General features: G+C 45.5%; 1 protein-coding gene across 5 annotated transcripts in view; it reads right to left on the minus strand.

Annotated features, from left to right (window-relative positions):
- LOC135904741 (mucin-17-like) overlaps window positions 1-26587 on the minus strand; it is an 84903-nt gene that overhangs the window by 13407 nt on the left and 44909 nt on the right. For all 5 annotated transcript variants that reach the window (XM_065435695.1, XM_065435696.1, XM_065435694.1 and 2 more), the window contains 8 exons: window positions 24962-25134; window positions 18081-18316; window positions 10485-10528; window positions 9768-9841; window positions 8784-8846; window positions 6922-7056; window positions 4475-4591; window positions 2675-2926 (listed from right to left, as the gene is read on the minus strand). In XM_065435695.1, the coding sequence (XP_065291767.1) occupies window positions 2675-2926; window positions 4475-4591; window positions 6922-7056; window positions 8784-8846; window positions 9768-9841; window positions 10485-10528; window positions 18081-18316; window positions 24962-25134 (1094 nt within the window). The remainder of the gene's footprint in view (window positions 1-2674; window positions 2927-4474; window positions 4592-6921; window positions 7057-8783; window positions 8847-9767; window positions 9842-10484; window positions 10529-18080; window positions 18317-24961; window positions 25135-26587) is intronic.

The following is a 26587-nucleotide window of genomic DNA, read 5'->3' on the forward strand; positions in this document are numbered from 1 at the left end:
GCCGGATTAGTGTTTTGTATAATGGAAGCTTATTATTAGTCCCTTTTGGGGCAGATGGAATTGCACGTTTCACATATCCTAGCTCTTTTAACGCTTTGTTAGCTACTGACCCTAAGATAGAGTACTTGTGAAGAAGACAGGTAGATATGTATACAGTAGTTGGATACCCTGTTTAAAGCTGAGTTATTGCGTGAATAATAAAAAAATGAAGGTGTAGTCCTGTTCGTAAACGACAGAACAATGGTTTTTGTAAAGTTAATGTTCATTTGCCCTGTCTCACACCAGGCGCAAAACCGGGCAAATGAATTCGGGGGTTTCCACAGGGGGGCTTCAATTTCATCATAAAGCAGACAATCTTTGGCGTATAGGCAGATTTTATGGGGCAAGTTATTTTGTAGGTCATTTATACAGGTTAAGATTAACAGAGGACCTAAAACTGAACCCTGGGGTTCACTGGATCAAACTCGAATTTTTTTCAGATTCTGTGCAATTAAAACTTCCAAATTGTGACCGGTTAGAAAGAAAGCTGGCTATCCAGCCAATTGATTTTTCATTTTTTAGAAGTCCTCAGTTTAAACAAAAGTTCAGAATGAAGCACTATGTCGAACATTTTAGAAAAATCTACAAAAATTGAGTTGATCTGTTTGCCTAAACCTAGTTGAGAAGAAATGTCGTGTGAGAATTCCATCAGTTCGTGTGAGAATTGCCAGCTGAGTTACAGTGCTGAAGCCACGCTGGAAACCATGTAGCACACTATTTAGAAGGTTGCAATTTTCTAAGAAATGAATGATGCGCTTGTGGGCAAGCATTTTACAAGAGTGGGACCTTAAAGAAATTGGTCTGTCGTTGCCGAGTATGCACTTGCCACCCGACTTATACAGAGGCAGAACTTTCACTAGCTTCCACGGAGAGGGTACAATGCTAGTAGATAATTTTTCAAAAATGACTGCCAGTCGATGAAGAATAGCGCAATAAGGAGGATTTGGGAATGTTGTCGGGGCTGGGAAATTTCTTGGCATTTAAATCAAGGATGAAGTTCAGTTCACCTTCTGCTGAGATCGTGATATCAGAAACAGCAAGAAGAGGAAGTGCTCAACAAAGGTATTGTTTTACTGTCAGTAATGAATACAGAATGAAAATATGCATTAAAAGTTCGTACTGGGTTGTGGCCAGCTTCATTATCTACCATAAAAGACGAAGAGAAGGATGTGGCAGGTATTATCAATGTATTGGCCCGGCATGACTCCAGTATAACACATGTACTAACACAAAAGTTGCTAAAGAGTCCCATTGACCCCTGCATCCCATAGGAACGCTACAAGCGCTTTAGTGGTACACAGTTGAGATTCTAGGCATTACCATGGTTCGATTCCACCAAGAAAGAAATGCAATAGAACCTCAATCATACAAATTTTCTAGAGCTCTGGAAGATATGCACATCTTCTGAGATTCGTATGACCCATAACAAACCACAATCACAGTATCGAAGTGAAGGTAAAACATTCTTGCTTTTTTATGGCAGTTCCTTTCAGTTGCAGAAGTGCTTGATGGTCTCCTGGACATTTCTTCTTTTGATGCTCTTGAGGAGACTTTTCTTTAACGTATAAAACTTCACGTTTGCGTCATCCCATGCCCTGCCGGTGTTAAAACACATGCTGCAGTGAGCACATCAAAGTGTCGGTTTTCCACCGGGTTGCGTGGGAGACCAAGATTTTATATGCTGTTTTTGCAATTGTAAGCTATGGCTGCAGTGCACTGATTGTGATGGATCTCTCGGCTGTTCAGAAATTCATATCATCCACCGCAGCCAGAGAGAACGTCTGAGTCATCTTGAAACAGAATGCACGCAGTTAATGCATTATGGCTTAGACTGTTTTAAAACTCATTAGAGGAGTGCGGGAAAAGTGATTTTTGAGACTGAATTGAATACCAATAGTGTGTTGCCAGAACCGAATCGAAACTAATAGTTTCCGAATAATGAACGGCTGTTATCACAATTCATAAGAAACGATGCTTGCATACTGGTATTCTTAAAGTCAGCAAGTTTGTCTTTACATATGAAGCGTTGTTTATTAAAAGCATGAATGAAACGTTAAGAGCAAACACATAGTTTCTTTGTATGCACAGGATTTTACAGAGAGCATGAATGATCACTGTATAGTCTGTAAGGTATGGCTACATGAGTGATGTAGCCGCTATACAAATTGTCATATTTTGTGTCTATACTATGCCTACTTAAGTGAAATATTTACCATACTGTTGCATCAGTTTCATGTTTCACTGGGTGCACAGTTGATGTTTTGAAATATTCAAAAAGTATTTGAAAAATATTTGCATTTACGAATAGCGACTATTTGATTTAAGACTGAATCGAATAGGACGCCGTTCAACTCATTCTAACGTTTCAAATGTTCGTGCACCCTTACAACTCCTGTCAACTCCGCAAATTTGGATGAGCTGTCACCATGTCACAGAGATTTGTCCGGATCCTCATGATCGACATTGTCTCGACAAGGTCTCGAAATTGCATCCGCAGCGGGTGCCCAGAGCCACTAAAAAGGCACTGGACTCGAATTTTACCGATTTGAAAATAAAGTTTACGCTCTCATGATCGACATGCGAGCAGTGCTGAGCATCAAGTGACTGGCCCAGTGACAAATGTCCACGTACTCACCCGAAGCTCATGGATGCGTATCGTGCGGTCTGTTGAAGATGTGTACACGATGCCATTGTTGATGGCGATGTAGCATGGGGGCTGCACGCACCCCTCGAAGCACCGGAACAGGAGACCAGTCGACGGGTCACGGACTGTGATGCTGCCGTCGAAGGTGATGGTGCAAAGGAGCTTCTGAGCTCCTTCCGTCGAAGTTGTGATGCGGCTCACAGAGGCATTGGAGCAGTAGAAGTTGTCTTGGAACTTCTGAGACTGTGGGAAAGAATGAGACAAACATTTTTTGTGTCTCAATATCTGCCTTCAGAGTTCTTCGGAAGTTTCTTTGTTCTGTCTCTTTTCATCGTATTCAAAGCTAGACAAAATGTGGGGTCGGGGACCAGATATGGTAAGCAGCGGGTGTTGTAGCAAAGCTACAAATTCAATCATTCAATCAAACAAAGATATAGTGAATTGTTAAATATATTGAGGTACTGTATTTGTTCGAACCTAGGCCGACAGTTATTTCGAATAATCATATACCAAATTCTAGGGTCGGCTCAGAATCGAGGATTTTAAAAACCGTGCCAGTCTGTAATTGAAAATGGTAACTATGGTGCATAGCTAGTGCCATCTAGAAAAGTCAGAATCGCAGCCGCTATTAGCCGTGCCAGTAGCCAACTGAAGTACACGAGCAACATCATCATTTTGATTTGTGTTGTATAGGCATGTGGTGCAGCGTTATCATAACCACTATAGCACCGCTTTCAAATGAAAAGTTGAGGCATCGTCAAATGTTCAAGGTGGGTGGGACTTCAGCATCGAAAGAAAAATGTCCGTCGTTGGAGGGGGCAATGGGAGGCACCTTTTACGTGTGCTGCAACGAGGAGATGACAGCGATAAGGAAGATAAGCACGTGATAACAGAGAGGAGCTGCTCACCGAGATTGCGCCATGTTTCGACGCGTACAAGCCTTGCCGCAATGTCTGCGGTATGTGTGGGCATGCGGATGCGTGTTTGCGCGCGTCTGCAAGCGTAAGAGGGTAGCAGCGATGATGACGTAGAGTGAGCTCGGCGCGTTCATATTAAATAAATGCTGTTTTCATTTTGTGAACGCTGTCCTCCCTTTCTCGTTCGGCCTACACTTGAGGTAAGTTAAAAAAATTTTTTTTTCTGGCTTCGGACATTTGGGGGTCGGCTTGGAATCGGGGCCGGCCTAAATTCGAGTAAATAGGAAGTCTAAAATTTGATTGGCCAGGCCTTACTTCTATAGGTCTTCCACTTATATAGTGAAACTGAATATGCAAGATGTGAGACAATATTGGCTACAGGGAAGCAAATATTCAGTCGCTCAGCAGCTCAAAAATATGTTCTAGTTGCAAAAATGTAAAATACTCTCGGAGAAAGAGCGAGCGAACTGAAATGGCACATTCTGTACATGCGTGCAAATTTCAGAAAATGGCTTGGCTTGGCTAGCTCCTCAGCCAGCAAGCCAACACACCAATACCGTGTGATCACATCGACTGCATGGTTGCACATTAATGAAGGTGCAAAGTGCGTTTGCAATTTTTAGCATCGCTCATGCACCTTGTATTGAAATGGCCAGCTGCCGTCGAGCATCAAAATGAACAGGGGACGCTTTGCTGACCTTTCTTTCTTTTTTTTGCTCAGAGCCAACCACAAATTTTCTTTCCCCACCGACACCAGCAGTTAGGCTTTTAACAAATGACAGACACAGCGAAGGTCTTTCTGTGTCTGGTGCGACTTTGGTTCGGCTGTGTGTTCAGAGCCGTGCCTTTTTCGATTTACTCGGCGCGCAATTACCTTGAGGTTGAACACTGCGACATGTCCTGTCTGCAGGCCAAGGTAGATTTTGCCCCAGGCTAGTGTCGTGCAGATGATGGGTGCCTCCGCATTGAAGCTGTTGAGGTATTCCCCAGTCTGCAAGAGGAGCCTGGCGTTGGTGGGGATATGCACTTCCCGCATGCACTGCTGATCACCCATATATACTAACTACAACCCAAATGCGAGGAAAGAAGCTTTGGACAAGAAAAGAAGCAAGAGTAAATAATTTACGCAGGCGAAATTTTAAAAAAAAACACGCTTCGTTGTTGGAAAAAAAAATATTTAAAACAATTAAGAACTCTGGTATTCAATAGAATACCATCGGTATTCAATAGAAAACCTTGCATTAGCATATGTGCGGATTTTATGGCAGATTTATCTATTCGTTACATGCTGCAGTCTTGAAATGAACAGAAGATAAATGAGAAGTTGATCAGAACCAAAGGGTCATTAAAACACTGCAAGCAGGCTTTGCTGTAGTGCATATTGGCACAGGTGGATGCAATGGAAGCTAGGAGCTAGCTTAGAAAATTAATACTATATGGTGTTTTTCCCCCATAGACCTAATGCATAAAATGACTTACCTTGAGCCATCGTTATAACCGATATAGTATTGTTGTATGTGGTATTAGACAGTTTTAGTTTAGCGTACGCAATAAAATAGCAGGTTGTGACTGCGCATACGCAGAACACTAAACGACCCATGGCGTATAGCGTACGCACGCTATTTCTCAGATTTAGCGTTAGCGTCATTATGTGGTTTGCGTGAAACATTGCGGCGGTCCCGGCTGCTCGCTTTGAATTGAATTTGGCCTTGCTTTTGTAAAATGCACTTCGTTCGTAGCAAATGACTGTGGTTTAGTCTTTCGCTTAGTCTCAGGCCGCTTTGACGACAGAGTATTTTGAATAACCTTATGGTGTTTTCGAGATTGCTTCTCGTTTCGAACGAGTCGAAGCCTAACGCTAGGAACATTCGAGATGCCAGCACCACCTATTGCCACAGTCGGGAGGTAGCCGCAGCGACGGCATATGGCCTCCGAGATCTGAAGATTTCGCAGGTCAACTAAACCTGTAAAAAACGTATGTTGCCTAGTGTACGCTATACGCTATAGTATGGTGTACGCTATAGTTGCGTACGCTAAACTAAAACTGTCTATTGCTATAAGGGGACTGCACTGTATGTCACTCACTCTTCGTAATAAAGTTGTCAGACATTGCAACAAAAGTTTCTAGGTGAGGAGTTTGGGATAATACATACTTCGGATAAAACGGATGTCTTTTGTAGGATTATCAGGGTCCGTTATAATGAGTCTACTGTATAATGATATAATGGATATAACAAAGTAAATAAAGTTCCCCTTGAAACTTCCATAGAGATCTATGTATTTAAAACTTCACTTTAACAAAGTGAAATTGTCCTGCTAGTGGATACAACAAACTAGATTTGTCTCCGAAACTAAAGATGTCCAGCCGTTGCGCACCAATTATATCGCCTTCCGCGGGGTTCGGCACTCGTTCGCTGTGACAGTTAAATACTCCTGCGACTCCGTATCGAATAAGTTGTCAAGCAACACTGGTCTCTTTCACTGCCACATGTGGCTGCACATGTGCGCATAAGTATCTGCTCACTGTCCACTGTTGCACTTCTCCACTTTCCCTTGCGCATGCCTGCCTACAAGGCCAGGCGGGCATGGCCTCAAAGATCTCCCCAGTGGAATCTCTCTGGTCATGTGCAAGTCACACCATGCTGCGCCGCTACGTGCCACAGTGCGAAAAATTCGGGCATTCACTTTTCTCTTTCTCTATGATGCGCCGCGCCTGCAGCCGCAGCTGGGCCTGGCCTCAAAGATCTCCGGGTGCAATCTCAGGGGTCATGCCCAAGTAGTGCATTCACTTCTCCCTCTCTATGCGAAGCGCCGCGTGGGCTAGCAGCTGGGCGGGGCCTCAGAGATCTCACTGGCATAGGTGCAATCTCGAAGGCCACGAACCGGCCGAGCCAAGCCAGCATGGTGAAGTTCGCTTGCCTCCTCAAGCACTCAGCACAGCGCTCTGTGTTCTGCCACATGCTGCTTGATTGCGGTGAGCCAAGTGGAAAGTGGGCTCAAAAGACCATCACAATGGAACAGAAGACCTAAAGGCTGTTGCATCTGGTGCTAAGTCGCGTGTTGCACTTGCCAAAGATTGTTTAGTTCTTTTATTCAAATTTCATTGCATGCGTGGCCGTGTAGCGATTCCATGGGCTGCAAAGTAGTCTTCTTATTTCCATGTTTACAATCCTGCACCCCATTGGGCATACATTGTAGTTAACGGTAATAATGGACGTAATAAGTGATTTCAGTTGCCCGTTAAACTTCGTTATAATGAGATTCAAGTGTATTAACCTCAGGAAGGTGTGACATGTAAGTTGCCTACCTCATAAAACTCACCTCAGGGTCGTAGGACCGAAGGATCCCGTCGAGCGAACCGGTGTACACCACTGCAGATGGGCTCTTCGCATTGTGCACCTCAATTGCATTCACTGTCTTGCTACTTCCCAGGTACTTGACACACTGGCTGGAATCCTTTTTTTCCCCCCCCCACAGAAAACACAGAACTGTGGTTAAGCCTGGCAAAAACAGACAAGAGACGAGAAAATGTAAAACCTGGCACAATACTGCACATTGTTATGCAATGGCAGATAGTGAAAGCCTGGTGGAATATCCAACCACGATCTGCATAGATGTACGAGAAAGCACAGGTGGTTCACAAGCCCTATTTTGGCCACACCAGTTCTACTTGCGACTTGAATGTGGCAAAAGCTGGTTAATTGAAGCTACCATGCGCACTCACGCCTTTAAAGTGCTGCTCTGCGAAAATACATTAGTTTGTGTTTCAGCAGTGCGACATTATTTCATGTTGCATTGCAAATACTCGTGAGCCCTTCTTTGACACAAGTGTCAAAAATCACCAAGAGAGCTATAAGATAAAAATTGCCAATAAACTATAATATAACAGAAGAATACCATGCCATCTTCAGGCATGTATGTAAAAGAAAAAGGTATGTTCTGCCATATCATAACAATTTTTAAAGCAAGTAAGCAATAAGTATGAAAGCTACAACCAATGGGCCATAATACTAGCATGGCTACGTGCATTCGGGGCTAATACCGTATTTACTGACATAATGATCGCACTTTTTTTCCAAGAGAAATTGACGCAAGGGGTGCGATTATTACGCAAGGTAAATTTTCAGCGAAAAAAATTTTTTTTTATCAAACGTTTGCTGCGGGATGACAACAGGTCTACGAACAGGCGGCTGCTGCTGTAACAGGTCGCGTTGTCAAAACAAAAATGCCGGCCAACGGAGCAAGTCGAATGTGCCGAAGGCAATTTTTTTTCCCTTGTGAGTATATATCACGTGCATCGAAACAGTTTTGGTCATATCAGTAATGAATAATATAGTTGATATCGGCAAGTATGCGGCAATAATGCAGCCATGTCCGCTTTGAGGGGACACAAACAGAGATGGGTGCGCTTAGCTGCCAGTGACAGAAACACATGGCGGGCGTGCTGCGAAAACTGCGGCCGTTTGTCTTCACAACAATCCCAATACAGCATGTTTCTGCTAAAGGTGGATGAATATCTTAGCTGTGTTACAAGCACTGGCATATGAATAGGGTACACTTCTAATGTATCAATGCGAGTGTGGCTACTGTAGTTGCTGATCGCGATTTGTTGCGTGCACACGAGTGCAGACGAGAGGAACCAAAAGGCATCTTTTTTTGTTGTTGACCACAACCATTATAAAGCCTACAAAAATAAAGCCAAGGCAAGTTTGGTTGTAGAATTTTTTTTTTCTTGGAAGTGCAGAAAGTAATGAAAGGAATGAAATGGGGCATCTGTTTAAGAATTTGTTAGGTGCATGCAGACCGCTTGGGAAGTCTTGAATAGTTGTTCGTGTAGCCTTCGATAGATCGTAAGCACAATCATCATCAGCTTGACTTGGCACACGACATATCTCTGTGGCAAGAGCAGGGTGCGATCATTACGCAAGGACGATCATTATGCAAGTAAATACGGCAACAGGTATCACCTTTCCTTAGCATAATGAAATGTGAGTTCATCTATGTAATACAAATCTCTGCTAGGAATTCTGTCAAGCCTACACTCTCAGTCCAAAGACAAACCTGAATGAGCTCTTAACATACACTAGTCTGCAAATGACTTCAAATGCTGTCTCAAAGCAGCAAACAAATGGCATTAGCTCTGTCATATGGCAAGCACTTTATGACTGAGGGTATCAGCTCACCAGGAGGTTGTGACGACGGGCAGAACAGTCGTTGGAACAGGAGTAGACGTAATGCCCAAGAAGCTGTGAAGAAGAAGAAAGCAAAAAAAAACTAATTTTGCAGCTGCAAATAGTATTTACGCAACCAAATTAGAAACTGACTAGAGCTGTGGATAAGAAGATGCACATTCCAATTACTAGGTACTGCAAATGCCACGTTTACACGGCACAGTCAATAAACAAAAGAAAAAATAATCTGCAAACTTCAGAGATTCCTTCGGCTCTGAACTCGTGTACTCAGCAGGCTCTTTCAGTGAACACTGCTCATCTTATCAAGAACTTCGCCGCAATGCACACAACATCGTTTTTGTCTACAACAGTGCTGTCTACACCATGGCCTTGGAAATACATGTGCAGATGCTGCTCTCAGAGAGTGTGCGGCGTACAGAACCCCATACAAATTCACAAGCCTCAAAGTGGTGTGATCGATAGCACAATGGCTCCCAATTGCACCATGCCATAGGGGCCTGATTTTCATTCCCAGTGGTGGTGATGGTGGTTTTGTTTCTCTTGTCCACATGGCGAAGGTGAAGCCGAGGGGTCACGCGATGACGACAAGGGACTACGGTGTAACGGAAAGGACAGCTAGATAGAGCAAGCCCAGTTCTAGGCTTGTAGCTGTTGTCGCAGTAAAAATACACGCAGCCGCACAAGTTGATGACACAAAGCCATTCTCTTCCGCGCCCGACACATTTCATTGGTTTATTGCAGCAAGCCCACAAGTTCCACATTGACTTGGCACACGATATAACACTATATCCTTTTTCCTTGCCCTCAGAAAACTAACACTTTTAAGCGCACATTAACCATATTCCATCAGGTAAAGAAATTTCAGGTCATTATGTATAGGTAAATGGACATCAACTGTATCGAGTTACAGGGTAGGCTAGTGGTCGGAATGCTACTGGAATAAGCACGGACAGACAAGCAAGGTGGCAGTTTTACCTTGAGCGCCACAACGGGCGAGTCATGTGCTGAAATTTCTTGGCAAGGAGGAATCTGATCCAGTTGCGACTCCTCTGTAAGGCAGTAACAAAATAAAAATAATTACGCAGACCCCAAGCACTGTGGGAATCGGTGTAAGCGAAGCTTTCTGTACTCTTTGGTTAGTCGGTGGTAATTAGCAGAGATGTTGATGATGTATGTGTAGGGTATCGACCGCTTGGTGCTATGCGAGAGGGGCGAGTTGATGCTGCCCATACTAATCGGACACACACCACTTGTGTGTGTGTGCATGTGTGTGTCCAGGCAATGACAGTGCACATGGCAGAAGTGTTAAACATTATTTAAGTTACTGGGGTGTATGTGCCAAAACTGCAATATGACAATGAGGCAAACTGTAGTTGGGGGCTCCAGATTAATTTTGTGCACCCGGGTTTTTTTAACATACAATCATTATTTAAGATTTGAGCACAAATCAGATACCTCAAATAAGCTGCCCCTACCACTAGCTTACCAGCTAACGTTAATCACTGCAGGAAAGAAGATGACTATGCCAATTAAGGAAGCCATGTATCACACCTGATTTCATCAGTCGGTGTTCTTGATTCGTAGACAACGCTACCAATTAGATGGTTTAGATGAGCAAATGGAAGGCCTTGTGCAGACCTTAATGCACACACTCACACAGACACGCGGAGAAATGGCTGGCTGTCTGCTCACCAATTTCCCCGTCTGCGTCTTGCTTAGCTGTCCTTGCTTTTTTCCTGCGATATCAAAACGGGACTCGTTTCAGTCATGGGCGTCTTATTAAAATACCTTGCCAGAGCATCATGTGCTCGCAACAAACAGAAGCTACAAAGATGTCAAATCAATACACATCCCTTTGCAGTTAAAAGAAAAAGACAGAGGGACATACCTTCTGTACATGATAGTGTACAGAACTTCCGAGAATAGCATCTGGGAATAGTTATAAACCATAATAATTCAGCGCAGCCATGAAAAGTTCAGATCAGGGACCGCACCCACAAATAAAATTATTACGCTACAACTGCTCGTAGGAGTAGATGACAGCCAATCGTGATGCCAGGCACTTACAAACGAAAAGCTTAGTGAATTTGGCTCCAGCTGACCTTCTTTTAACCCTTTGAAGGTTTTTTCCGTACATGTTCGGCGGCGGTTTTCAGTCCCGCAAGGTCTTTGCCATACAGGTACGGTTCTGACCCTCCGTTTGAAATTTCGCGCCATAGTGATGATGCGTGCTTACCGAGAGGTGCTGCCACCTCTTAGCACTTACAAGACGCGTTTAAAATTTGTGCTACCTTCTTGGGGAGATAAACAGAACTGATTGCTAGCTTCAGCACGTCGCTCAGACTGCGGCAACGCCCCTTTGGCGGTTTCGGTTTCGCAACGTGATTGCAACGGAGGCGCGCGAAACGTCATTTTCTTTGTCGGCACTCTCTTGCAGGTCAGTGGGAGTTGATTTCTATCTTGATTGGCGCTGCTCTTAGCTTGTTTATCAGCGCCGTTCGCGAGGTATTCTCGCTCTCAGTGGCAACGCGGTTTCGGTTCCGCCGCGTGAATGAAACGGAGGTGTGCAAAACATGGTTTTTCTCTTTGTCGGCACGCTCTCGCAGGGGCAGCGGAAGTTGATTTCAATCTTGACTGGCACTGCTCTTAGCTTGTTTATCACCACCGCTCACGAGGTATTCTCGCTCTCTGCGGCAACGCGCTTACGCGAGAGGGTGCATCAAACCTCTTCCCAAGGCAGCCGCACGCAGAGATGTCATGTGTGCGCCAACATCTCCTCGCTCCAAGAGAACAGACAAGCATTTTAGGTGTGCAGACTTCGATAAGGCGCTGTGCGTAGACCCGTGTTTCAAGGAGTGCCACGCTTGGAAATACCGTACTATTGAACATTTTGCAGTTCTGAGTGATGCAGACACCAAAATACTGTTCCAAATTATTTTTTAGTATTTATTCCCGACTTTATACATTTTGTACATTCAAGATCCGCAATAAAGCAATTTGACCACTTGGGAAAGTTTTTTTCAAAGTAATTCAACCCTCAAAGGGTTATCCCCTTAGAGGGAGAGACAACCGCTCGGAACATGAATCGAGATAACCCCTCTGATGGAATGATCCCTTATCGTAGCGGCTAAAACGAGCCATGTTTTTCACATTAAACATGGATTTATATTTTTAACTCATCACTAAAGGTCGTGAAAAATGACCTGTGGCGCCCCCACGTGGCAATAACATGAAGCTGCATAAGAGGTAGACAACGTGACCTTCTATTAGCGTAAGCGGTTTCTGGTCTTTTTATTAGTATTGAAATGGAGTATACTTTTTATTATTATAAGTTTTTCCTGACTTACAATGTGCCGATAAGGCTTTGTTTGTAGGGAGCAGAAAAGTGACGCTGCTTTTGCCTTTGTTTTTGATGAGCTGGCTTGGCTCGTCTATCGACAGAGCAACGATGACGGGGGCCAGCCAGTCATGATGTACCATATTTACACAACTGTAAATCAACTCGAATGTAAGTCGACCCCCCCACATCGCGTGCGACAGGGGAAAAAGGAAAAGAAGAGCATACCCGTGGGCGCATTCCATAATGAAAATTTATTAGTAGCTGGCATGGTCACTGTACTACTCGTCCTCACTTGTGCCATTGTCCTCACTAGTCGTGCCATCGTCATTACCGTCAGGGAGGCTCTTTTGACATGTCCGGTTGACGTAAGTTCGCGGTCTTCTGTCGCCCACCACTCGTACTCACGGAGGAGCAGGTCCTCAAAAGGTGAAGATCCCGGCTTGTCTCATGACCATGTCACACGTCACTGGCAGGGACCGATCACACATTTTGGCGACATACGCCGCAAGCTTGGCCTCCAGCTCCGGAAAGCGTCCCGACTGCAGCCCACGGAAACCTTTGCTTGCCGTCACAGATGAAAATTTCACTTTGCTGCAGTCACCACTCTCGCACCACCCATTAGGAAACACCAAACTTGTGGCCTACTGCGCATTTATTTGTTTCTGCAGAGAAAAAGATGGCAGCCCTCTTGAACGCTGGTGTGAACGAGTGCTGAATGTTTAGTGGACTCAGAACACCCATGACGACTGAACTGAGGAAGCATGAAAGTAGCACGTGGCCGGCAGTCAAATCGAACGCATGAAACTAAAGAGCTACAGGGAAAGAGAAACATGCGAGCGGTGTGCGCCCTTCCATGAACTATCAATACTCCCTGCAAGCGCCGCTGTTCTGAGGGTGCTGCCGCAAATGGGAACACCCGCACTTCCACGAACTATCGACAACCCCCAATGAGTGTTGTGCACACTGTAAAACTAAAGAATGTTGAAAAACCCTTCCAAAAAGCAAACAAACGTGCGAGATAGCAAAAAGCTACAGGTAGGGCTGTAGAGTAAACATAAAATTGTAACTACGTTGTAGCTCTCCTGATATCCTGTGGGTCTCACTTTTGTTGCAGTGCCATGTTTTGATTTCGATTGTAAGTTGACCCCTCCACTTCAGATATTCAAAAAAAAAAAAAAGGTCGACATATAATTGTGTAAGTACGGTAGACGTGCACTTGGGAAAAGATGTGAACTTATTGTAGCAGCTTTTTATCTTCAAAAGTGTTTGAAAAGGTCAAAACGCAGATGGTTAACCACATTTGCACTCACTCCTGTGAAAGCAGAACAATGGGCAGCTTTACACAGTTTGCGAAGCGAGTTATCGACATCGCTTTCATTTCTCAGCATTGCTGGAGGAGGGACTCTTACTTTTTTAGAAGCTGTTCAGATCGAAAAATTCTGCTTACTAAATATCGATGTGCTTTTCGAAGTATAATCGCTGCAGACGTAAACACAGGGTGTCTACCAAGTTGACATTTCCAAATTCCCTGAGTTTTCCAGGTTTTCCCTGAGTGCCTTTGCAAAATTCCCTGAGTGATGCAGACCTATGTTTTATGTCAAGACGGGCTGAAACCATATCACCCGATGCTGTCACTCTCTAGTAAGCATATGAGAAAAAATTGAAAAAAAAAAAACGACTTAATCCAATTTGAATACTAAGGAGTAGTGTTTGTTATTCAAGAAGAGAATAGAAGGGAGGGGTTAGTAAAATTCACCGCAAATAATATGTCTTAGAAAAAAATCGCAAATGGAGTCGGACATTCTTAAATACCAATAAAAAGGAGATGTATACAGAAGCAAATATTTTCGAATATACAAGCCATTTCTATCAACTGATAGCAAGCTCAGTGGTATGAGGCCCAAACTTTTTCATAATTGAGATTCTCTCTCAACAGCTCAAAAGTCAACCTCAACTGACCTGACATACCGTAAAAACCGGAATATAAGTCAAACTTTTTTTCAAAAAGCCATCGCGAAAAGTCGACTCTCGACTTATATACCGGACATTGGCGGAAAAACTGCGGAAGTCTTGCAACAGTGGGCGGATGAAGTAAACAGCCGCCTTTGCCATCGCCATCATCAGCAGCGCGGCGGTGGTTCTTTTATTTTATGGCGTGGCGACATTGTGGCACCGGCATTTTGCGTTTCCACTGTCGCAAAATTATATTCATTAAAGGTTGCGTTTTCATTTTGTTTCAAAATGAGCGGAAGCCCACGGCAACCTGGCGGCACAGCGCGAACTTGGAGTATCCGAAAATAGCATTCAGAAGTGGCGGAGGCAAAAGCAACGTATTACAACTTGCAGCAACCAAAAGAAAACGTCATTTCGTGGCCGGATCGCAGCGGACTGCAGAACTGGAAGGCAAGGTTGCGGAGTCCGTCCAAGAGCTGCGTGTAAGATCGCTGCCTGTTGTCGAATGCATTCGTTTGAAAGCGGTAGAGATCACACGCGCCTATGGACTGGACAACGAGAAGTACTCGTCATCCGACTCTGTTCAAACGTGTTGCTCTGATTCGGAGTAGCGCTTGCGGACTTCGTGCCCTTCTGTGTACTGTACACCCGACAAATTTTTAACAGTGTCACGCGACCGTCGACCTGCGTGTTTGTCAGCACCTTTTATCATCACGGCACGAAGCGGCGAAATAGCGAAAGTAAGGGCATGTGTACACATGCGCGTATCTCGTTTGTTTCGCTGCTCAGCGCCGTTAAAATACGGTGTTGACAAGCACGCGGGTCGATGGTCGCGCGATACCGCTAAAAACGTGGCCAGGTGCACATGCGAGCAGCATTTAAATAAATACTGTCACCATTGTGCAACCCGCTGAGTCGCATTTGTTTATAGGTAAGGGTGTCATGTCTTTCGGTACTTTTGCCACTGAAAAATATTTTTTTCATTTTTAGAATTCGTTAGTTGGGGGATCGACCTATATTCCGGTCCGACCTATAGTCTGGTTTTTACGGTACTGCCAGCCCGCACATGACGCCTCAGTGTTGTGTTTCACTGCTTTAAAGAGTTTATTTTGGTTTGCATGGGGGACACCTGCATCTTGGCATCAGCCAACACTGTTTTTTGAGCTCAAGCTCCTTCAAAACTAAGGCAGCACGCCTCCTTTCCTGTTAATTCCTCAATACGTAGGTCCTTTCTGTTCTTGTCTTCCTTCCGCGACTCGTTCACCCCATGGACCATTTCAAACATCTTCTTGGTCAGTTGCACATTCCACGTCTGATTTTTTGAACTCCCTGTGGGTGCGAAAACGTCCGACAAATCGGCCAATTGGAAAAAATAAATGCGTCATTTACTGCCCTTAAAGGCTCAAACCGCCACAGGCACATTCGTAACACTCTGAAGGCCTGTCAGTACACGTATTAGGCATATCGGTGCTCGTACTGTGACAGGAAATACTGGGTACATGCATGTATAATTAAGGAATACAAACTGTGTCCCGAGGCAATAGCCCCTTCCCACACTTGTTATGCTTCACTGCAATACTTTTGAGTATACTTCACCAAGTAACATTTCTGTACAGAGGCAAAGCTGAATTTCGGGAATCGGCATTATACAACGCACCACGCTTTCCAAGCTTCTAAGCCAATCGTGAGGACCACAAAGGCAGAGTCTGTGCCATTGCTGACAACAGCGAATTCTTTAAATAAAAAACACAGCACCCAACAGCAAGAAGCTTCACAGTGAACGTCGAAGAAGCTAGGCCTAGCATTGCTGCAGTGGTAGCTACGGCTGCTGGCGGATCTGCGTGCGAGAGCGCCGGTTTGAGGCGGCGAGGTAGTCAAAATGGCAGCGGTAGAGGCTTTAATGCCGTTCCTGACCTGCGGTCACGGCAAAACGTCCGGAAAATCGGAGGCGAAGTGTTCTTGCGTCCGAAATTTCAGACGTTCTGATACATGGACTCTATGGGGTACGTGGTGGTGCCGCGAAGCCGTCCAAATTATCGGGAATCCGGAAAGTATCGGGAATCGGGAATCCTGAGGCGGAGCCTCTGCCATTGCTGACAGCAGCTAATTCTTTCAATAAATAACTCGGCATCCAACGGCAAGAAGCTTCATAGCGAACGTCGAAGCAGCTAGGCCTAGCGTTGCCGCAGTGGTGGCAACGGCTGCCAGCGGATCCGTGTGCGAGAGTGCCGGTTCGAATTGGCGAAGTAATCAAAACGGCGGCGGTGGTGCCTTTGATTATTGCCGTTTCGGACCTGCGGTCAGGGCAAAAGGTCCGGAAAATCGGACGGCGAAGAGTTCTTGCGTCCGAAATTTCACACGTTCTGATACGTTGAATCTATGGAGTACGTGGCGGAGCCGCGAAGCCGTCCAAATTATCGGGAATCCGGAAAGTCGGTCGTTGAGTGCGCACTGGCAACTCCTCCAGCCGACGACAGGGCGTCAAAGACGATTCATTACGATTCCGGTCTGTTGCTCGAGCCAGCATTACCGCGACTTTCAACCTTCTCAATAAAATTGCCGCTAATTTTCCCTGATAGAGGCCTAAATTCCCTGAGTTTTCCCTGACTTTTTCCAGACTACTCAAAATCCCTGAGAATTCCCAGTTTTCCCGGTTGGTAGACACCCTGCAAATTCCCTGAGTTTTCCCTGAGTTTTTCCAGACTACTCAAAATCCCCGAGAATTCCCGGTTTTCCCGGTTGGTAGACACCCTAGACAAGTTTTCTGAAAAGCAGCCTTCGAGCTAGGGCATTTGTCAACTTTGTTGAGGGGTACCCTTGGGAATCTTAGAATTCGGTCAGTTTTCCCTGCTCAAAACAGCAGTGAACTCCTGCTCAATTCCCCACACAGTTGACATCTCTTGCATTTTTCTTTGTAGGTTGCTTAGCCAGAGTAGCCATATGCGAATAAAGAAATGTTCTGTTCCCTACTTATTTATACTTCGTTGAAGATACTTATACGTACAGGAAAAATGAATGAACACATGTATATGAAGTGAAGTCCTCTGTAGGCAACCGATAAAAATGCTTATCTAGGTGTTGTAGTCAAAGAGTTTAAAAGTATATACCATCAAGTCAGGTAAAACCATTGCTAGGAATGAAACAGGCCACTGACCTTAGTCAAGACAATATAATGTTTCGAGATCTGTGTGGACCTCATGCTCACAATGGAAAGCTGGCTATGAAGAATGCCCTTAAATAGTCTTGAGTGCACACAAAGCAAAATTTTGAAGTTCAAGTGGTTGAAGGTTCCAGATGACCTGTCTATTGTGTTTCTAGTGCTTTGAATGATTAAAGATTCAAGACAGAGTCTTGTTGTCATGTTCTTCTGAGGGGCTGTAATAGATGCATTTTTTGAGTTTACCTAAAGACCCCCACACAGTGGGGGTCTTTAGTTAAACTAGCTGCGTCTTACCAGTACTCACCTACGGGGCAGAAACCTGGAGGCTTACTAAAAGGGTTCTACTCAAATTGAGGACTACGCAACGAGCTATGGAAAGAAGAATGATAGGTGTAACGTTAAGGGATAAGAAAAGAGCAGAGTGGGTGAGGGAACAAACGCGAGTTAATGACATCTTAGTTGAAATCAAGAAAAAGAAATGGGCATGGGCAGGACATGTAATGAGGAGGCAGAATAACCGATGGTCATTAAGGGTTACGGACTGGATCCCAAGGGAAGGGAAGCGTAGCAGGGGGCGGCAGAAAGTTAGGTGGGCGGATGAGATTAAGAAGTTTGCAGGGACAGCATGGCCACAATTAGTACATGACCGGGGTCGTTGGAGAAGTATGGGAGAGGCCTTTGCCCTGTAGTGGGCGTAACCAGGCTGATGATGATGATGAAAGACCCGGCCCGTCTAATGGGCATGCTATGTGACCCGTCTTATGGCCATGCTTTGTGCGTATGTCAGTGACGTGCTTCGTTCGCAACACAGCTAGGCGCTTTAGCATTTGTGTACCTCGTCGTGGTTGGCTCCCCATCCTTTGCTGTTCTCCGTTTTGCCGTGGGCCTTCTTGACGATGGTCCCCCGCTCACTTCGGGTGACATCGTTGGCATCGATGGGCCACCCGAAGCTATCGATGTGGTCAAGTTGTTGATGTCGATGTCTGCCCCAAACTGCTGTAGGTGTGGCAGCAGGAGCTCCGCCATCTCCCTAGCCGTGGGCGCAGATGCTTGGGGAAATGACCCTCCCGCCTGCAATGTATGTACAGTTAAACCTTGATTTAACAAACCTCAATGTAACAAAGTTTTCAATACAACGAAGTATGTATTTAACTTTCAAATTTAAGTGGAGGGCAGGCTGGTGCATGTCCCTATTTCTAAGGGTGCATGGCTGCCAGGGTGGCTGAGCTGAAATGGTGTGGCATCATGTGCTGTCTTCCCGTACATTTAGTTTTGTTTTAGTTCTGGAGGTTGCACTATCTTGAGTTTTGGAGACACATTGAAGCGAGAGGCAGACGAATCCTTCGCTCACCTCTGGTGGCACTTTTCGTGGTAGAGTCATCCCACCGCCGGCCGGCAACACTATCAGCTGCAGGTTCAGAGTGGACAGAAAACCGTGGATGGCTTCACTTCGATATTGTCGACACAGCATGAAACCGCATCTTTTGTCGCAGACTCCCAAATTCAACAAAATGAATTTTTTTTCCCATTCAAGTTTGCCTTTTCCGATTGCATGGTATAATTCGGGAAAATTTTGAGGCCCCTTTCGTATAGAAAAACTTTATTGGCGACTGCACTTATTTGCATAAAACATCGAATTTCAATACATGTACACCGAAGCAAATTGCCAATTTTACTGAGTGTGTTATACATTTAAACCTCAATATAGTGAAGCAGGTAAAATAGGCGATTTGCTTAGTTATATTGAAATTTCGTAGTATTGAAATTAGACCTTTTATGCAAATAAGTACTAGTCGCCGATCGATTTTTCTTACACGGAATGGTGCCGCCGAATTTTCCGAATTATTGAGTAAATCCAAAAAAAGCAATTTTGAATGAGGAAACAATTCAATTTGATAAATTTGGGAGTCGGCGATGAATTATATGGTCTCATGCCACGTCGATGATATCTTAACATAGGCCGTATGAATTAAGCGAAGCCAGCCACGCTTTCGCGTGCACTATGCCCCCTGCGGCTGATCGCGCTGTCCCCAATGGGACGATGCTATCATGCCGGCAGTGGGGAGCGAATACTTCGCCTGCCTCTCGCTCCAATGGGTCGCTGAAATGTGAAGAATAAATGTGTGGGCTGACAGCTTACACGACGCCATGCCGTCTCGACCTCCACCTTTTGTACATGCGGCAGATTACGTCTAAAGCAGGGTATGCGGCTGCGTATACACTCAGCTGAGCTTACGGCCATGCGCGGTTAAGATGCGCAACAGAAATCGTGAAGTGCGCACACTTATCCCCCCCTCCCCGCCCTGCCCCTCGGGTACGCTTGTTCGCATTATTGCGAGCTCGCTCCCCTCCCCCTCTTTCCCTTTGTTCGCACGGCGAGGCGTCACTCGTGCGTGAAGCCAGCATCCTTTTTTTCTCACCCTAGCACACTTTCACCCACACCCAAAGCACAAAGTGCGCGGGGCACAATAAGATCTTATCACACTCAGACTTTACATGGAACATGATGCGGCTTCCCTTTGGCAGTTGCTCTTGTCACACCGCGTGCGATTTGAGAGGTGCGTTTGCAAGCAGCCACTTGTAATTCAATCATTTTACCATCTGCATCTGCGGAAGTTTCCATTCATTGTCATGGCATTCCTTTGCTGCGGAAGTGAAATTTCGTTATATTGAAATCGCATGCAAACACACTTCATTATACAGTCAAACCCCGTTACAACGAACACCACATTAACGAACATTTCAGATTAACGAACTTTTATGAAATCCCGTGCCGACTGCTTATAGTTTCAATGTAAAAATATTTCACTACTACGAACTTCAGAATAACGAACATTTCAGAATAACGATCGTTATTTAATTTCCGTGTCATCTTAACAACACCTCAGTACTACGAACTCATATCCCGAAATGCGAGGATTCTTAGATTTCCGTGTATCCGTCACGGCAGTCGGAGCTCTAAGCTAGCAGACGACGCAGCGCGAAGAGCGGGCCGCCTTGCAACTTGCTTCCCGCAAAAACCTGAGATGGCGCGGAAGGAGAAAGATGCGGCCGGAGACTTTTTTTTTTTTTCCTTCTCCGTTGTGGAGGCAACGACGCACCAGGTTTTGTGAGTGGAGAGGCGGGGAGCATGGGCGCGTAAAACCTGAGACGGTGCGGCAGAAGAAAAAAAAAAGTAGTAATTAACGCTGAAGTGGGCCTTTTTTTTTTTTCCTGTTGCGGAGGTGACGACGCACCACGTTTTTCTTGCTTGTTTTCTCAGTTGTTCGCGTGCTGTCACCCGTATCAGGGCTGTCCATCTTGTTTTTCTTCTGGTTATATTATTGTGTTAGAAGTGCGTGCCGGCGTTCGCGTTGCCATGAGCTCAACAACTCTAAGCACGGCGAAGAAGCGAAAGCTGTTTTCTTTGAGCGAGAGTAGAGATTTTTCGCGAGATAGAAGACGGGAAGAAACAAACCGTCGTGGCTAAAGAACGTGGAGTGGCGCGGTCGACGATCGCCACGATTCTCAAAGATAAGGAGAAAATCTTTAAGCACCAGCAAGAATCTTGCTGCACGTTACGGCAGCACCCGAAGACCGCGACGAGTCCGTGTCGGCCACAGATGCGTTGGACTGCTTGCGAAAACTCCGCATATTTATAGCCAAAAGCGGCACAGCGGCCGAAGGCGTGCATAAGAATGCGGACGGTCTGGAATCGTTCGTGCTGCAGAGTCTGTGCTGCACCCGTCAGAAGACGATCACGGACTATTTCAAATAAATGTGCCTTGTCTGACGATCATGTGTGCATTGTGTGAGAAACGAGTTCAAGGAGGTACCGTTTCAAAGGTAGGACGCTTGCGTTACTGAAATGCTATTGTTATGGCTAATTTTTGGGCTTTCACTATAACGACCTTTCAGAATAACGAACATTTTCCCGCGGTCCCCTGAAGTTCGTTGTACCGAGATTTCACTGTATTGAGGTTCTAATTGCATGGTGTCCTATGGACAAGAGGTTATGAAAAGTTAAGGGGGGATGAGGGTCTTGAAAACTTTTTTTTTATTTCTTAACATATCTTCCTGAAAATTGGCATGCAGATATATCTTTGAATGCTGATCCCAAATATATATTCAGATTTTATATATCTCTTCTAGAAATGAAGACATTGCAAAATAATTGATCCCACATAGGTCTTTTCTTACGGGCCATTATGATAATTTCTTAATTAAAAAAACTAGTTTCAAAGAATAGCTTTCATTTCCAAGGGCCCACTGCACATCCTAAAGCTAAAGAAATTTTTAAAAAGTGATCATAGAGGTCGTGAATGAATAACAAAGTAGGAAGAAAAAAACAATGCAGGAGTAATTAGCTTACATCTGACCTAATTGCTAGCCTATTGGGTTTAATGAAAAATGGAAAGCTTTAGGATGTAGCTGAGGTTTTACTGAAAAAAATGATACCTAATTCAATAAAATCAATTGATGCAAACACTATGAAAAGTTCTGTAAGGCAAAGGCATTTGATCGAAAAAGCAAAGCTGAGAAAATTGCATTCAAAGTTTTGCTTACTCTGCCACTTTTGTTTACCTATCACATGGAAAAATTTAATGCTTTAGCATGCAGCCCAGTCATTACTGAACACAATAACACCAAACTCACAGAAATCTGTTCATGTAAAGATTGTGAAAACCTCTGTATTGCATTGGCACTTGACAAAAAAAAAAAAAAAAGCTCAGAAAGTCGTCTTCACTAGCTGCGCCGACGTTCATTAGCTCGAACTTGCGGGAAGTCGCGGACTTCTTCGCCAATGAAGTTTTAATGTTGTCTGCGTACTTTTCACGCCCCGCGCACTCCGCGCAAAACACCGTGTCGAAGCGTTGAGCACGCGAGCTCGGTTCAGCCGCGTCCGTCGGCACCGAAGCGGCGTGCGGAAACGCCGAAGTCGACGTTAGGCTTAGCTCAGCCGGCTCGGCCGCTTTCGACGACACGGAATCCGAAGCGACTTGCAGCGTCTCAAAAGTTAGCATTTTCGACGGGCTTAGTCCAGGCGCATCCACCGGCACTGCAGAGACTTGCGGTAACACCGAAGTTGACACCGATCGGCACTGTCCAGCCGCGTCCACCGGCGAAGCTGTTGTTGGCGAGCTCAGTCCAGCCGCATCCACCAAGGGCACAGCAGCTTGCGGCATCACCGAAGCTGTAGTTCTCGACGATGTGCGCGCTTATTCCATGCGCGCCTCTTTTTGCTGACTGCTTTTCGCGTGCTTGCTTTCAAGCGCGCGTCTCGCGCCATCGTGACACGCGGAACAACGACACCAGGCACGCAAAAGCAAGAAATTCTTGGTTAAAAGAAGCGACTCAATAGCCAAAATATCTACAAGAACGATAAAGAAAAAGGCAGAACGAAAAATACTAGGAAACAAAGATGAATGCGAAAAATGACGTGCGCGCCGGCGAAAGCAGACGACGCGAAGGAGTCGAACAACGCGGCCGCGGGGCCGCGGCAGGCGTCACGGCCAATCAGAGGGCTGCGCCTCGGGGAGGCGCCCGTTTCACCCAATCAGCGGCTGTCTCGCGACGATTTCGCGCTTGAGAACGGGTGCCTGGGTTGCCGATCGCTCCGCTGCACGAGGGTCTACAGCGTGCCGAGGGGCGCCAGAATGGAGAGCGGGAAACCAGCTTTCAAACGAGACCAAGATGGCGCCGATCGGTTCGCGTCGCGCGGAGCTACGGCAGCTTGAAAATGAGGCAAACCCTCGCGCTTGGCGTTCAATTTCGGCTCACCGACGTTTCTAAATTGCCGTTTTTTTAATACTTCGAGTAGGAATTGCGCCATAATAATTTGTAGAGGCATAGTTGGGACATTAAAGACTTCAAAAACGCACTTTTTGAAAATTGCCGTTTTTGACCATTTTTCGAGATTTCAAGACCCGCGTCCCCCCTTAAATACTTCACTATATCGAGGATTTACAGCTACGGCACAAGCTAAGTAGGAGTAGAACCTCATTCATACATCTTGGATAAAAAAAAACAAGAAGTTAGAGAAAACGTACTGATCAAGAAAACGTTTGGTTTGAACTACTAAAAAATGTGGCAGACTTAACTGTTGCTGATATCTACGTAATGAGAAGAGTTGTGCTAATCACTACAGCATGAGATGCCGATGCGTGCTGAGCTGGTGGTGGTGATGTAATTGCATGGTGTCCTATGGACAAGAGGTTATGAAAAGTTAAATACTTCACTATATCGAGGATTTACAGCTACGGCACAAGCTAAGTAGCAGTAGAACCTCATTCATACGTCTTGGATAAAAAAAAACAAGAAGTTAGAGAAAACGTACTGATCAAGAAAACGTTTGGTTTGAACTACTAAAAAATGTGGCAGACTTAACTGTTGCTGATATCTACGTAATGAGAAGAGTTGTGCTAATCACTACAGCATGAGATGCCGATGCGTGCTGAGCTGGTGGTGTCAAAGCAGCCCGAGAAGCGCATTCTTGTTTTTGCGGCTTCCACAAGCTTATGCTTGTGCACTTCAAGTTCGGTCTGGGTCAGCGGCTTCTTTGGGCGGGTAATTTTGGCAGGAGGTTTAGGTGCGCTCACTCTGTGAGAATTGTTGCGGCACGAGACGAACGCTGCAATGCACTCTGTTTTGCTGTTGCGTAGCCGTAGTGTTTCAAGACGGGAAACCAAAACGACATCGAGCTGGTGGAGGACGTGTGAATACGATGCCGTGACAGCGAAACATGACGCTCACTTTGTGCCACCTGTAGCAGGGAAAGATGGAATGGGATGGTGGCGCATTTGGGTTATCGCCTAATAAAGGCTCGCTGTGTACGTTTCCAACGGTACTAGCTCACGCATACCGTGAAACAGCTAGATAGATGAAGATGCTTATTCCAATATGGTTGGTGGTCATAGCTGTGAATGCGACGTGCGATAACCCGCAAGGAAATTAGCTGGCACCGGGAATAGAAAGTGAGGGCATGCTGGCATTTCCATGTGACACGGGCGAGCGAGTACTGCAGGGAAGCTGCTGCTCTCAATCGGGCATGCCTCGTGCCTTCTCTTGTTCACATGCGATCTAGTGGTCGGAAAGCATATCATATGGTAGCAGTTTGACTATGTACTAAATGTTGATGCGGAAAGATAGCGCATTCTGGGAATGTATTAACCGGCAACGGTATTGGGTTAATTTTCATATTCGCAATCACGAACATTGGTGCCGTGAAATTGCACGAAATGGCAGTGTATCAATGGGGTTCTACTGTATATTAATGGCCTTGTTAGTAATCCATACTGAATAGAGCAGCATGAACAAAGGACGAGGAAGGCCATGAGGTTGTTTTCCCTTCTCATGCCTCACCGTCTGCTTGGACTGTTTTATTCAGTAAGAGCTGCCCATTACAGTGTTCCTTTTAACAGCAGACCACACTGTACATATATGTGCTACGTGTGGACTTTGTTAAATCAAAACTGTGAAACAAAATTACTGTGCTAAATTAGAGAAATAAACACAGGCTCTTCAATGGAGTCAAGATTGGGGGATCCAGGAAATTCACTGCAACACAGAGTGTGCTAAATTGATGCCTTTGCAACTACGGTTATAAGTACAAAGCAGGGTGCTTTCTCAAGATGCCGACTGCAAACACCACACGCAAACATGCGCACGAAAAAATGAACAAGAAAAAAGCTCACGTAAATGAATGGAGTCCGCAAATTGAGCCAAATGCATAAGTACCTGCCCGACGGTGACTGGAGAAGCGCCACCTGGTGGGACCTGCGAGGCGCCGAACATCACGTCGGTGCCGCTGGTGCCAAACGAGGAAAGCATCTCCACAGCTGTGGGACTTTGCGCCGGCAGCGTGAAGTGCAGCAAGGGTGGACTGTCACCTGGCAATGCCGACGCAGCCCCTGTCACATAAAAGCAATTGAAATAATGCTCAGGTCAATTTGCTGTTGCGCTCCCTGCTTAGGCATGTGTCATTTTGGGTGGGAAGAACTGGCAGACAGGCACAGCCGCCTTGTTCTCATTATGCAAAAAAGGTGAGGCGTGCAGACAGGACACTAGAGTAGGGAAGTGGACAACAAGAACGCCCCTGTGCCTCGTGCTCCCTTCAGTTGATAGTCGGCATTCGTGTTGTCCACTTCCCTATGCTTGTATCCTGTCTGCACGCCTCATCTCCTTTTTGCATAATAAATCCTTACCAACTAGCTCAGCTTTCTGTTGTTCTATGCCTTGTGCTCTCTGGCCAAACCTTTAGAGGCTAACTGTAAAGAAATTTCACTGCAGGAATATGTGTTGAGCTTGTCTTGAGAACAAAGCAACTGCAGAGGAGGGAAATTATATTTGCAGTGCATTGCGGACGGGTCTGCCCTGCGTGTGCTTCACCTGGCCAGATGTTGCCTAGCAACGGAGACGCACCTCTGTTGTACACCTGCACATTAGTTTCCCTTTTTGACTTCAGCAGTACGTATTCTGTTTGCCATAGACTTTCTAACTATATTACCTAGAGGAAAAGTTGGATGCATGGTAATGCTGGGATGTTGCGGCTTCGGATAGACATTGTTCATGCGAAGTCAGGACACCTTGAAGGCACTTTTGGCTACACCACTCCGTCTATCACAATGATTCATTCTCCACTAAAACAGCATGCAAAGAGCTGCTTTCCCTTTAATATTTTACAAAAAAGGTTTTTATTTAATCATGGGGACGTATGCTTGGATGTATAATTATACAAAACGTAAAAAGTACCGGCGGGCCACTAAAGTTGGAGTACAGATGATAAGGTCTGCGCTTGCTTCGCGACAGTTCGTTGTCTGTTCTTGTTACCAGCACTTGCCTATGCACTGGAGCTGAGTAAATTTTATTGAAGGACGTAACACAGGTGAATGAAAACATTCTATCAACATTTAATTTTAAGAAGACTTGTCTGCGCAGCCAGGACCATGTTTGAGGCCAAGCCATCTTTGACACAAAGCCTCGGACACCCGCATCCTGGCATTCCTAAGGTGGCCCAATGCCCATTAGGATACTCACATAGAGTGTGGTGCCACGTTTCCCTATAGGTGAATATTCTGAGAAACTACATTTTTCCTTATGCTTCACCACCAGGCCCGACACGGAGGCTCCCTGTCTAGGGAAGCAGAGCAACTCGGTGGCACGCAGTGCGTGAGAAGACGGGTGGGGGGTGGGGGGGGGGGTAGGTACATGCAGCTTTAGAGGATGCAGACCAGTGAATAATGTCACATTGGTTGCCATAGCCAATGCCATTTCTTGTAGTGCACCCCTCAAGTGCAATGAGTAGACCAACATCTTTTTAACTTATGCGCATGGTGCATGCTGTACATGCAATGCAGCTATTTG

This window comes from Dermacentor albipictus, chromosome 7 (assembly GCF_038994185.2).
Source record: "Dermacentor albipictus isolate Rhodes 1998 colony chromosome 7, USDA_Dalb.pri_finalv2, whole genome shotgun sequence".
Taxonomy (NCBI): Eukaryota; Metazoa; Arthropoda; class Arachnida; order Ixodida; family Ixodidae; genus Dermacentor; species Dermacentor albipictus.